The sequence below is a fragment of the Ambystoma mexicanum genome, chromosome 3q (genome assembly GCF_040938575.1).
Source record: "Ambystoma mexicanum isolate Mex_15411 chromosome 3q, UKY_AmexF1_1, whole genome shotgun sequence".
NCBI classification, from domain to species: domain Eukaryota; kingdom Metazoa; phylum Chordata; class Amphibia; order Caudata; family Ambystomatidae; genus Ambystoma; species Ambystoma mexicanum.
The window spans coordinates 408,864,160-408,878,824 of record NC_090926.1 but is presented as its reverse complement, the minus strand read 5'-3'; the positions used below and the strand labels follow the sequence as shown (position 1 = coordinate 408,878,824).

The 14,665-nt window shown below is 44.9% G+C and overlaps 1 protein-coding gene across 1 annotated transcript in view; it reads left to right on the top strand.

Annotated features, from left to right (window-relative positions):
* Window positions 1-13,269, top strand: part of DELE1 (DAP3 binding cell death enhancer 1) — a 339,909-nt gene extending 326,640 nt beyond the window's left edge. Inside the window, exons 11-12 of the mRNA XM_069654111.1 lie at window positions 1,108-1,267; window positions 11,051-13,269. Of these exons, the coding sequence (XP_069510212.1) occupies window positions 1,108-1,267; window positions 11,051-11,337 (447 nt within the window). The 3' untranslated portion in view covers window positions 11,338-13,269. The remainder of the gene's footprint in view (window positions 1-1,107; window positions 1,268-11,050) is intronic.
* The last annotated feature ends 1,396 nt before the right edge of the window (window positions 13,270-14,665 follow it).

Here is a 14,665-nt window from a genome sequence, read left to right as displayed (position 1 = left end):
CGGTGTGCCCCCTGCTCCTTTTAAAATACAGGGATTGCGGGGGTGTCCCCTACAGTTTCCATGCCTTGATATCGCCGAAAAAATATGGCGATATTTTTGTATGGCAATATTTTTGCGGGGATATTAACACATGGAAGGCTATAAGGATAAGGTGATTCTTGGAGTAAAACATTAGTTTCTGCCAAAAATAGTTGACTTCCATTTGTCCCAAAAGATAGTTTTGCCAAATTTCTATCCACCTCCTCATCCTGGAAAAGGGGAGGAGAGGTTTCATAGACTGGAGCCTAGGCAGGCTCTCAGCTTTTATATCACACATGTCAAATATTCACCACAGCGACCAATTATGTATCGGATACACAGGTCATAAATTGGGTTTAGCAATAACAATGCAAACTCTTTCCAGATGGATTATTCTGGCTATCCAAGAATGCTATAGATTGGCTGGTAAAGATCCCCAGAGGGGTCTTGGAGCTCACTCAACCAGAGGCATGGCTGCTTCTTTTTCTCTTCAGAGAGGGTTACCTATTAAAGACATTTGTGCAGCAGCCACTTGGTCTACCATGCACACCTTTGTGAAACATTACTCCCTGGACACTTTCTACTCGGGAGTTTTTTTGTGGGAAAGCTGCCTTACACTCTGTTCATGATAACTGCTAAAGACAAATTGAAATTCTTTGCCCACCCCAACACTCTTACTGCTTTGGGAGGCTATCAAAACATGAGGAATACGTGGGAGGACACAATCCATTTGAAGAAGTGACTTACCCCTGGTAACGTTCTTTCAAATTGATGTTCCTCCTACGTATTCCTTATCGCCCCTCCCTACCTAACCCACGCAGAATTTACATGTTTTACACTCTACGCTCTCTGAGAGTCTTCTAAGGAGGTTACTAGTAATTCCACTAAACGTGGAAAAACAGAACTGAAGCCAATGAGCACTACGCGTGCTACATATACTGCGGATGACGGTCAGACGTAGGCCCTCGAGGGGCGGCTTCTGCACTGCAGTCTTCCCTCACCCATTGAACAAACATAGCCTGGGTGGACGCAGTGCAACCTTTACACTCTGTGAAAGTACATATTGCTGCATGTCTTCTCTGTTTGCAGGATGCTCTCAGCCGGTTCCACCTGGGTGTCTGTCACGAGAGTGGATTCGGGGTTCCATTGAATGTGCCAGAGGCAGTAAAGCATTATGAGAAGGCAGCATTGTCGGGACACCAACCGGCACAGGAGATGCTGAGCACTTTTTACCGGAAGCAGATGAACGGTAAGTCCCCGGGCACTCTAGTGCAGTTTTAATTGGAGGCAGCCAGGACTTGAGCTGGAAGTGTATGTTCAAGAAATGCCTTTAAGTAGTGAGAAAAAGACTCCCAATTAAGCTTTTGTTGTACACCTAGAGAAGTTGGCCATCACTCAGCTGAGCTTTGACCCTGAATCTATTGGCTGAATACCTGATCTAAATTCTTGACCACACACTGTCCTCATTCTCCTTGACCTCTCCTCTGCCTTTGATGAGGTTAACCAATCCTGATCGCATGTCTCCATGACACCCTGGGAATCACAGGTCAGGCTCTGGCGTGGTTAATCTCCTTTGTCTCCGACTGCCCATCCCAGGTAGAACTGAGTCTTTCTCTCAACTGTTGCTCTCTCAACCTGTGGCGTTCCCCAGGGATCTAACCTCTCCCCTGATTCTTCAACGTCTATATGGCTGCCCTAGCACGTGCGATTGCCACTTTCACCTCTAACTTCCAGTGTTGCGCTGATGACACGCACCTATCTTTCAGTCTACGCCCAGCCGCCGCCTCCTCGCTCATATCTGACTGTCTGCTATTCAGTCAGTGTGCTGTAAACTACCTCTGCCTCAATGCTAGTAAGAGTGAGATCGTTCGCATTGGGAGGCCTGCTCCCGCTTTCTCACTTTCAATCTGGCCGGCCTCCCTTGGCCGGGCGCCTGCACCAACCGGCGAGGCAAGAAAACTTGGGGTCATCTTCGATTTCACTCTCTCCTTCTGTCACTTTGCCGACATCTCTAAAAAAAAAGTCTAACTATCAATTACACCTCCTCAGAGGTATTCTACCTTTTCTCACTTTGCCCCAGCGGCTCACTGTCTCCAGAGGCTTGGTTCTCTTTAGGCTGGACTATTGCAACAGCCTCTTCCTCAACCTCCCTTCTGCCCTGCGCCCTCTGCAACTCATCCAGAACAGAACCACGAGACTTATCCTTGGCCTCAAGCCCAGGCACCACATCTCTCCAGCGCTGAAATACCTTCACAGGCTCCCTGTGGCTGCAAGGCTCAAGTTAAAGACCTCTGCATTGGCCACAAGGCCTCCTGGGGCCTGGGACCTACCTGCATGCAACGCTGCCTACCTAAATACTGTCTCTCAGAAGCCCTCCACTCATCTACCTCCAACTTTCTGCAAGTGAGCCGGTTCTCCAAGAAGAGATTTGGAGGGAGCTCCCTAGTCTCAGCAGGTGCCTCCCTCTGTGCCGCCCTCTGTCTTGAGCCTGACCTTAAGTTCCGGAAACTCCTCAAGACGTTCTTCCCTTTCTTCGCTCTCCGTCTACCGTGCTAACCTAGCTCTCTGCTCTCTCCATCCCTCCCTCCTCTTCCTTACAGCTTGCTGACTGGCCGCCTGGTGTGCCTCAGAATCTCACTGGTCCCGGGCAGCCCCGCCAGTCCTCTCTCGCACTTGCCTCAGGGCCCTACACCCATCCACCCATCTTCACTGCACTTAGAAATGACCCATGAGATTGGCTCTCTCTGCACTTACCTAAGTCTCCACCGACTGGGTGCACTTGGACCTCCCCCTCCCATGTTACCATCAATGCACTTGCATGATCCAAATGCAATGTGCCTGAAGATCGTCTGTCTGTTCTCCCTTGTGTTCTCCCCTTAATTGCACTATTAAAACTGCAGAATCGCCCCAGGCCTATTTGCTGTGTCTCAACTGGTAAATATATTTTACACACTTACTCTGCCTGTGCAGACCATTATCGTCTCAGAATTTCAAGGGCTCTCAGTGACTGTTTTTTCTCCATGTTACCACCCTCCTCGAGCGCTTTGAAACACTTTCCTGTGTATAGGCGCTATATAAATAAACAATACAATACGAGCTGATCAAGGTTCTCACCCAAGTTTCCTGGGTTGACCACATTTCCTGGGACTATCACTTTACCTCCCTGTACGAAAACCAGCACTTGGAAACTGAATAAACGCTGAAGTATTCAGCAGACATTGTGATTTGCGGTTATAGGTCAAAGGATCGATTCAAAAGGATCGAATGGTCAAAGGATCAATTCAAAAGGACTGAAAACAAAAGGATCAAACTTTTTTTTTTTTTACTTTTTAGTTTTTTTTGGGGGTGGAGGGGTCTGCCCCCAACCCAAGTTTTAGTGGTAAAAACCACTTTTTTTACCTATACGAAAACACAAAAAAATATATATAATTTAAAAAAAATTAGATCCTTTTGTTTTCTGCCCTATTGCGTCGACCCTATTACATTCGATCCTTTTGTAGTCGTCCCTTTGACCGGACACCGTGGTTTGCCATGCCATGTCACTGATATGGGGAAGCTGGTACTGCTGGATTCTTTTCTGGGCCTGTTTAGAGTGCATTACACTGATATGGAGGCCACACACAGTCCTGCCTTTACTTTTGTGTAGCCATAGTTCACTGTGCTTGGTCAGGTGTGATTAAGCTCCCACTGAACATCTGACTGGCAGGGGTAGATCATATAGGATAGAACAAGTCGAGAGGGCACAACAAGAGTAAGGGATCCGGATCTGAATAACTTATGTACAATTGTGCGTTCCTTTCCCAAATCGTGCAGCTTAAGTCTTCTAGAAAACTCTAGAGCCTCAAAAGTGCAGGAATCTCTCTGCCGTGTAATTACAGTGATTATATACTAGACCAAATGGGGGTAATTTTTACCCTTGTTTTGTGAGCATGGGCGGAAATGCCTCCAGCCATTGCCATGCAATCAGGGATCTTGCTGCTAAAATGCTAATATAAGCAATATTCCTAAAGAGAGAAACATCCCGTCACCCTTTTTTAGTCCGTGCAGCCACCCTTCTTCTGCAGCTGGAGGGACCACATCATCCTCCCCAGTGTAGATGGATCTCAAGGGACCTCACTGCAGTAAATCTAGAATGTATGGCATGATCAAACGTGTTCTCGTAATCCTATAGTGTCCTGACATTTGGCCCACTTCACGTCTTGTAGCATTTTATCCAACTATTTAGGTATATCATTTTTTTGATTCTGGATAAAATTAGTAGCTTTTCAGATGGCATAATTCCTTGGTACAATGTTGTTTCATCGCCTGCTGTTACATCGCCAGGCTTTTAAACGTGCACATTACATCGTATGTGCTCATTGAATTTTTTGGGGGGGGGGGGGTGGGAAAGGGCAAATAAGGGTTTGGGCGGGTAGGCAATAGTAAAAAATAAGTCTTGCTGGGTGGTTTGGGGAGGGACCCCCAAAAAAATAAAAAGAATCATTCGGTGTAATGTGCACATTTAAAAGCCTGGCGATGTAAAAGCAGGCGATGAAATCACATGTAACCGATTCATTTTACAGAGAGGTTTCCATGTGCCTATTTTACTTTCAAAAGCTGCTAAAGAAATTCAGTTGCCTCCCAATGATAGAATGGTATGTTCCTTCTGCTTAGAGTAGATTGTAGGTCCTTGAAACAAAGCTCCAATTTCTAACAAAGCTGTATTGTGACATTCTCCTGTATGGTGCTCAATGAAAATCGACAACTGCGGGTACTTGAAAAAGCAGCTTCAGATTAATGTTTCATTTTAGTTTGAGTTCTATAAAAATCAGAAAGGGTGGAGAGCCGTGGCAGATGGAGGGAGAGTCTGGGCAGAGGGAGGGAGAAAGAGCAAGAGTGGGGGGTGGGCGAGGAGAGAGGGAGGACAGAGACTGACTCATCGGGAAAATGCCACCATGTATGCTGCAAAAAATTACCATAATTTATTTTTCCTGCAAATAACCAAGTACATTTTAAGATTCAAAGGGTTAACTATGTAAGCAATTAGTAAACAATTATGTACAGAAGAACAAGTTACTTACTAAACTGGTAAGGTTCTTTCGATGGGATGTTCCTCCGACGTATTCCTTATCTTTGATGTTATCCATTCCAGCTTGCTAGCCTTGGAAATATTTTCAGTAGAGGGCGCTGCGCGTCGATGTCCCTCGAGTCGGTGTCCCTCGACAGCCTACGTATCGGCGCCAACGTCGTCATGAGTATAAATAGACTCGCGCAGCGTCCGTTGCTCAGTTCCATTTTAAAGTTCACATTTGCTTTGCATGAATTGGTTGGTGACCTTGAAGGAGCGTAAACTGCAACTACAAGGGAAGTTTTACTGCGGGGATGATTGGGAGGGGCGATAAGGAATACATCGGAGGAACATCCCATCGAAAGAACGTTACCAGTTTAGTAAGTAACTTGTTCTTTGAAGGGATTGTGTCCTCTGACGTATTCCTTATCTTTGATAGACTCCCATAGCAGTAGTATAAAGAGGAGGTGGTAGTAAAGATGAAATATTTCCCTTTAAAGATGTACAGAATGCAACACAGCTTTTCCAAGTCTTGTCTCCGGCTAGAGGTGGAATCAAGGCTGCAAAATTTGGTAAAAGTATGTGCGGACGACCATATGGCAGCCGCACATATGTCCTTAATAGGGACCCCCCCTTTGGAGAACTGAAGAGGCTGTGATACCCCTGGTTGAAGGAGCCCTAAGATGTTGAGGGGGTTCTTTTCCCACCAATCTATAGCATTCTATAATGGTTATAATGATCCAATGGTCTGTTTTGTGATTGGCAATCCTAATTTGTGTCCTGCATATCCTACTAACAATTGGTCTGCTTGCCTTATCCTTGCAAGTCTGCTAATGTAGATCCAGCCTGTGCAATCTCTCTCTTTCCCTGGATGGGGAGGAGGATAGAACGAAGGTAAGGTTATTTTCTGAGTAATGTGAAATTCAGAGACAACCTTTGGGAGAAATTTGGGCTCCACTTGTAAGACAATCTTGTCTTTATGAAAGATTGTATGAGGAGGTTTGCAAGATGGAGCTTGTAATTCGCTCACTCTTCTAGCGGAAGTTAGGGCCACTAGAAAAACTGTTTTACGAGTGAAAAACTTTAGTGAACAAGAATTAAGTGGTTCAAAGGGAGTAACCATCAGAAACATTAAGACTAGATTTAGGTCCCACAAAGGAACTTGAAAAGGTTTTGGGGGATAAACATTTGTTAATCCTTTCAGAAATTGTATTACTACGGGTAATTCGAAATATGAAGGCTCCTCAGCAGTATGCTTAAAGATTGACAGCGCTGCGAGGTAGCCCTTAATCGTACCAATTTGAAGTCCTGATTTTGCTAAGGAAAGCACGAAAGATAACACCATTGGTGTATTACATGAAAAGGGTTCAATATTCTTTTCTCTACACCAGCTGCAAAATTTGCTCCAACGGCAGTCTTTGTTGAACCTGACCCCCTTCTGCGAGAGAAGATCCTCTCTTGCGGAAGACGAATCGGAGGGCAGATTGACATGGCTAGAAGGTATGGGTACCAGGTTCTCCTGGCCCAATCTGGGGCAATTAGGATCATGTGCTTCTGGAATCTTCTCAACCTCGTGATCATTTGAGGAATGACGGGGACTGGAGGAAACGCATACAGAAGTGGATAATCCCAGTCCTCTACGAACACGTCCCCTAGAGCTCCTCTCGGGGGGGGGGGGGGCGGTAATTCCCTTGAACAATACTGATTGCACTTTCTGTTGAAGCTGGTGGCGAACAGATCCACTTGAGGGGTTCCCCAAAGGGCAAGGATCTCTTGAGGACTTCCTGAGCTAGTTCCCACTCGTGGGAGACTGTACTCTGCCTGCTCAGAGCGTCGGCCGCCAAGTTCTTCTCTCCGGCTAAGTGAACTGCCAATAGAGAGATTCCTTCTTGAATTGCTCAAAACCAGAGCTGCATTGCCTCTCTGCACAGTGGCAGTGACCCTACGCCTCCTCTTGGTAGTGTATGGCCACTGTGTTGTCCGTCATTATCAGGACATTCTTTCCTTGTACTGATGGCAGAAAAGCTTTCAGCGCTAGTCTGATCGCTCTCAGCTCTAACATGTTGATGTGTAGTCTGGACTCCGATGGAGACCAACGACCGCTGGTGGTTAAGTCGTTTGCATGGGCTCCCCACCCCGTGAGTGAGGCCATGGTTGCCAAAACGGTTCTCCTTTCACAATGTTCTCCCGACAGGCCCACCGCTGAAGGTCTCGAGTTACCCTGTTCGGGACTTGGAGATCTGACATTTTTCCTGAGAATTGTCACCACTGGGTCCTTAGTGCCCACTGGAGGGATCTTCTTCTCGGGCGAGCCTCTGGCACTAGGAAGATGCAGGATGCCATGAGGCCTAGCAAACTCAAAGTCGAAGGCTGGTAGACGTTGGGCATTTTGAAACTTGGTGACCATCTGTAGAATATCTTGAGCCCTCGCCTCTAGTGTCGAGGCTTTTCCCAGGGAAGTGTCCAGGACTGCTCAAATGAACTGGAGTCTCTGTGATGGTATCATCTGTGACTTTAAGTTGAGGGAGAAGCCCAGCCTGTGAAGGAAGTGGCATACATAATCTAGATGGATCTGAGCTTGTTCCGGAGATGCCGCTCTGATCAACCAGTTGTCCAGGTAGGGATAGACGTGAATCCCTTCCCTCCTTAGACCTGCAGCCACCACCGACATTAGCGTAGTAAAGACCCTCGGGCGGAGGTCAGCCCAAATGGCAGAACTCGAAATTGATAATGTGATTTGTCAATTGTGAACATCGCGTATTTCCTGTGTTTTAGATGGATTGGCACATGGAAATAAGCATCCTGAAGGTCTAGCGATACCAACCAGTCCTGAAGCTGGAGGGCCCGAAGGATCTGAGAAAGGGTTACCATCTTGAACTTGTCTTTCCTGAGAAATGTGTTCAATTCTCGCAAGTACAAAATGGGTCTCAGTCCTGCGTCCTTCTTTGGTACTAGGAAGTAGGGGGAATACCAACCCTTGTACCGGTTCTATGGCACCCTTCTCTAGCAGGTCTAGAATCACCTGCATAAGGAGCGGGTCTGGAAGCTTCAAAGAGTTTTTCCCTGGTGGATGACTCTAAGGGGTGTGCAGGAGGGGCAGGTAGTATCCTTGGGCAACTGTCTCCAATGCCCATACATCTGACGTAATAGCCTGCCATTCTGCCGGATGTTGAGTTAACCTGCCCCCTACTGGTGTCTTGTGAGGGTAGACCTCAGAGGGGTTTAGAAGCGGCTGACGCAGATGCCTAGGGTAAAGTAGCACCTGCCAATGCGGCTCTTGTACCTTTTGACCCGTCCACCACAGGTGAATCGTTTCTGGTCCCTTTGAGCTGGCTGTCCTCTGCCTTTTCCGAATGCGGAGTAGAAGCGAAAGGACTTACCCCTCCAGAAAGTTCCTGAGGGGTGACTTGGAGTCTGCCGGATTGCACCCCCAAGGGATTTCGCTGCTGCTTTGGATGTTTGTAATTTCTCCAAGCTGTCATCAGCTTTCTTTCCAAATAGAGAAGTGCCGTCAAAGGGCATGTTTAGAAGTCTGGCTTGTACATCTGGAGCAAAACCAGACTTCTGAAACCACACAAACCTGCGGATTGTGGTACTTGCGCCATGGCCCTACTGATACTGTAAGCAGAATCAATGCCTGTTTGAAGGGACTCGCACATTGCATCCTTTCCATCCGTGATGAGGTTTAAGAATGCATCCTGTTCTTCTCCTTCTGGGGGACAGTCAGCCGCAGATGTGGCTGAATCTTGCTAGCGTGCAAGTTGCATTGATAGACTTAAGCGCCATACTACATGCCGAAAATACTTTTTTTTGACATGGCATCCAATCTTTTATCATCCCCGTCTTGCGCAATAGTGGGGTATGCTGACTTATTGTTTGATGAAGTCGCTGCCTGTACAACTAAACTCTCTGGAGTTGGATGCTTGCTCAGATATTCAGGATCTGAAGCTGATACTGTCTTTAGCAGAGAGTTTTTTTATATACTGCAGGGATAACTTCAGGAGTTTTAGCAGATATTTTTCTTTGCAGAGCTGTATGAAAAGGAACAGGATCCTCCTGTGGACATTTATCTAATATATCAGTAAGGTCATCCTGCTGAAAAGGTGTAGCCCACCCCATAAATTAAATTATTCTGGCCATCGGAGTCCTATAGGGAGTCTCAGTGTGTTCTCCAGGGTCTGGTTTAGCAAATTCTACTTCTGGAGAAGTATCTAAACCACTTGCCTCATGTAGGGACTCTTGAAGATCTTTTAACCTATTTTCCTCAGAGATTAATTCCTCTGGAATGGGTATTGTAGTCCTTTGCAGACCAAAGGGTCTCTCATTGTCAGAGTCCTCCACTTCCTCATATATAGAGGACAGGGCTCTAAAGTAGTCGGATCCAGGGTATGGTTTAAAACCCATTTCTAGAGAAGGAGCCAAATTCGTTGTTACTGCCTAAGAAAACGTTGAGGTTGTCGACGTCATAGGCTTCTCAATCCTGATGAGGGCGTCAAATGTTGGAAAAGACCTCGAACTCGAGAGAATCGGTATCCTACACTGTGTCATCGAGATTGTCGATGGCACTCTCGACGTCATGGTCGGGGCTTTCGACACCTCTACTGCCTGTGACGTAGTGGCAGTTATAGGCTTGTCTTTCATCGGTCGACAGTGGCGTGGAAGACTGTCGATGAAACCGATTTATGCATCGAAGGTTCCTTCCACAAAGGCGTTGATGACAGATTTGTGAGTCGAAGGAATCTTTGACGGCGTCGATGACGTGGTCTTATTGCTTTTACTCGACGCTCTCGAGTACTTCTACTCGCCGGGTTCAACGCCTCGCAGCGTTTTGATTTGTTGGGTCTTTCACCCAGGGTATCACCTTTTAGATTTCTCCGAGGGGTTCGAGGCCGCTTTCTCGAAGACGCTAAGCATTTTTTTACAGAATTCCTCCCACTTAGCCGGAGAGCTGTGTTTCGTGGGGCAGGTGACCCTTTCTGGGGAAATAGAGGAAGAAGAAGAGGGGGATCTACGACACCTCTTCTTTGTGTCTTGATCTCGAAGAATGATGAGAACCGCTTCGAGATCTTGAACCGGAATGTTTCTTTTGACGAGGAGACGAATGTCTCGACTCAGCCGAAAAAACTTTTGAGGGAGTAGAAGTTTTAAAAGCCTTACCTCTTTCTAACTTCCCCTTACGCTCCTTCAAGGCTTTCGCCGTCAAGGACATACAGTCCTTGCATTCCGAACAGTGATGCTCCGATCCCAGGCACCACAAACAGATCCTGTGAGGATCCGTTAAAAGACATTTTCTTCCCACAGTCACGGCATTTCTTGAAACCGGACCGTGGAGCCAATGGTTCGGATGAAGAAGCCATCGTGTAAATGTAATTAACATCGAAGAATTGGAAGGTTTTTCTGCAGAAAGGAACCGAGCGCAACATTTCCAAGGCACACGGGGCGCGGAAAAACGAAAATGAGCAACGGGCGCTGCGCGAGTCTATTTATACTCATGATGACGTTGGCGCCGATACGGAAGCTGTCGAGGGACACCGACTCAAGGGACGTCGATGCGCAGCGCCATGTACTGAAAACATTTCCGAGACCAGCAAGCTGGAATGGATAACATCAATGAGAAAGAATATGCCGGAGGACACAATCCCTTAGAGATGCTGTTTTGCACAATCAGACTCTTTAGTTATTGCAGGCAACCACCAGATGGTTCTCATCTGGGAAAGGTCATCCACCCTGCTGAAAGGTGCAACCGCAGAGGTTTTTTACGAGTAATTCATTTAATTGACCCAGAAGAACTGTGTCTACCAAATTAAGCAAATCAAAGAATTTTTAATGCATGCTGCTTGGCACCGATTCAATAAGCATTGTGGCAGAATAGCCATTTTTGTGTTTGATTCATTTTCCTTCATGTTCCCATCCTCTTGTATATTTTGTGAATATCAATTATTACATTTATTATGGTTGATATGAACCTATTTTGTTATCTTTTAGACCTGATGCTGCACCGCCGACAGCATCTCTTAAAGACAGTTTCTTCATGTCCGTGTCTTTCCTCCATGGATGGAGTGTCTACTGAATTCCTCAGCCCACGACTGCCGAAGCCAAACTTCTCCTGGGACCCTGCTCTTAATGCCAACTGCAGTGCCCTATCTCTAACTAACTCTCAGAGCACTAGCAGCCTAAGTAAATTGGCTGACCAGGCCCCTTATATCAAAGCGAGCCCGGTATATCTAGGACCGCAGTCGCTGTCTGCTCCCAGAGCAATTGGCGTGGGGTGAACACTGAACCAACAGCATGAACAGTATACCTATGTGAAAAGGATCCCTTGTGACGCACGCTTATTCCAGTTCAAGCTGAGCACCAAGCCGTCCTTGGGGGCATGTCATCAGTGGGGTTCTTTCAGTCCACAGCATACATACAGCAACTGTAAAATTAGACCTCAAACAGGTGGCATTAGCAATTGTTTCCTGCCATATGACCAGTGCCTCTTATCGTATCTTGACAATGTTGCAAGTTGAAACCGAGAGGCTGCAAAGTGCTAAATATCAATACATCTTATCATTCAGATCAATTTACAAACACTTAGCCATTTTCTAGTTGCAGGAAGGGGGACTTGAAAGCTTACCAATAGCCTCTTGTATTGCTAATTACTTTGCGAGTGGGTTTCATGGTGGATAGAGATGGAATTCCATTGGTGTTTTCCTGGGTGCAAGTGAGTCCTGAATTCGTTGTTTTGGCACAACGTATGTTCACACGTTCTTGTGTCCATGATTACTGGACTGTAGTGGATGTATAAACTGTTCTTAGGCTTAGCCTTCCAGTTAATGGCTGGCCTTGGTGCCATCTATAATAGGACTTAATCCCATTGCCTTGACGACTGAAGTTCACATAAACGGGTAAATCGCTAGAAATGCAAAATTTTGCCCGTTATAAAACCGTAATCCCTTTATTGCCTTGCTAGCTGATGACGTGTTACTTTTGACGATTCACCTACGCACAATGTTAAGGCATTTGTCTTTGACAGAGTTTTATGTATAAGCATTATGTTTGGGGTTTTGCATGTTGTCCTCCACCCCCCCACCCCCCTCCTGTGTGGGCATTGGTGTGCTTGAATTCACCATCCGTTGTATTGAAGGGAATTTGGTACATGTGGAAGCTGTTCCATGTGAACAATTGTACTTGCCACTTGTCTAATCCTGCGTTAGAATTTGAAGACTATACATGTGTGAACATTAATGGTGTTATTCCAAAGTATCAGAGTACATGCCAGCTGGCACTTATTCCCTCGTGTGGGTACATTTTTGCTTATAGTTTATGCACAATCCCAAATGCAGATCTAGAAGCTTCTTGATTAGTTTGACAAGAGTCTCTCTCTCTCTATATATATATATATATATATATATATAATATATGCGCTGAGCCCCTTTATAGAGTATATCGGTCTTCCCATTTTCCTATCCATGTAGGAGCTCTTGGGGAACCTGGATCAAAATCTGATGAAATTGCACAGTAGTCTGCTGTGCACATATAACCTTCTTTGGTGTTTGTGCTCGCAACACAAAACGTGGGTACTCCTGTGAGCTAGAAGAGATCACAGAGCCAAGTGATTATCGAGTTGGTCAACATTCAGTGCATGCTAGTTCCAATAAATGTATGTTTTACCCTTCTGTCGAACCGGAATGTGACCATCTTGTGAAATTAAAGCTTCCCAGAGAATCAACCTATTAGGACATTGCTTTGCATAAGAGCCCCTTTCTTTAAAAAAAAAAGTATCTGTACTCCTGGTAAGCGTGTTTAAAGATGGTGTCTTTGGACTGGATAAAAAACAACCTATTGATGTATTTTTAACGATATATATATAAGTTTTAAAATGGTAAAGATTATGCAATATGCCTCATTTTATGGGAGCTAATGGCACTTAATCCTCTTTGAAACCGGTTGAATGGCATCAATGACAGAATTTGAAAGTGGGGTTGAGGTGAGGGGCACATCTCATTGGGGGATGCAAGTGGCGCTTTTTGTGTGGATGTGTGGCTTGGGTCTGAGCTGTGCCACTGGCGCAATATTGAAGAAATATTGCACCCAAATCATCAAACAGCCCGGCTGAATGTGCCTGTTCGAATGAAAACCAAAATATTTTATTTTTTCTGTGAAGCTGTAAAAAAAAAGTACAACAGAGTTATATCCATTAAATTCTTAACCCTTTTCTACATTCTCTGACTGGGTGGTTTGTTCTACGTTTGATCATTGCGTTCTACTTCTGCTTCACTGGAAAACAACCGGGGTGCATTTATTCAGAACACTCGTGGCAAAGTAAGCCATTGGAAAATCTCGTTCTTGTGATTGTTGGAGGTGCGTGCCGATCAAATGCATTTCCTGTACTGTACATGAAAACAAATCCCCTGTCCTTGCTGATTAGTTTTGGTTTATTTCGCATGGCGTTTACCTGCTGAGATTGAAAATAAGAAATGTGTCTCGTATGCAGTAAAACATATTCATTGAAATCACTTGATTGTTAGCAAGTTTGAAATCCCTTACAAATTATCCTTCTGTAGCGTCTTTGCAAACCACAAAACACAATCGTCTTTGCTATTTTTTATGTCACTTTGCAATCATCTGCATCTCCTCTAAATCGTTCTGTGCAATAATGTTGCTATTCTTTGATTTGCTGGTATTGCCTTATGTTTTCTAATTTCTACATTAGGTTTTACAATATCCTGAATGTTGGACCAATTGGTTTTTATTGTATATCAACAGTAAAACTGATACTGCCAGAACTGTTCATATTTTATATCCCTTGAAACGGGATGCAATGCTAGGTGAAGGTCATGCCAAGGTACTATGTGCTGCCGGAATAACAATCGCTACCGTCACCAACAGTACTGCTCTACTGTATAAAATGCCAAGTCCAGTACTGGCAACCTCCTGTTTTAAAGCGCTCCGCTACACTCAAGCTAGGTTTGTATTCTGAGCAATAGCAATTTGGAAAATAAAGGTTAACCAGTGGTTGTTGGTCGGATTAGTACATTTTCATGCAACGCCATGAGTCCTTTATACAGGGAGATTTCGAGGAAATCAGTCTTGGCTCAGGGAACTTTCATGAATGATTTTATTTTAAAACTAGAGAATTTCCAAGGGCATCTTTGGAACTTCAGAAATACCATGTTAAAATTTAAATAGCCCCAAAATTAACCCTCCAGAGTTAGCAGCTGGGGGCTGCCATCTTTGTCACTGTCTTGGATGTTGCCATGTCTTATGTCAATAAGTATAAATAATACCTGATGGACTTGACTTTAGGAAACTTTTTTTTTACGACTTTCCGGATGCAATTCTGAAATAGGCTAATTCACAAATGGTACATGTATGAAGAAAGTTTGACCCTATGCTTTTTTTTTTCTTCTCAATTATTTTTGTTTCCATCTTTCGTTATTTTATTCCTTTCTTGTTAACGTTCTTTGAATCATTATACCTATATTTCCTTTCATTCTTTCCATTCCCGTAATCTTTTTTTCTCTTGATTTTCTTTCTTCCAATCCTTTCCTCCATTCCACATTTCCTTCCTTCATTCGTTTCTTTCTTTCCTGCATTCCATATTTTCTTTCCACC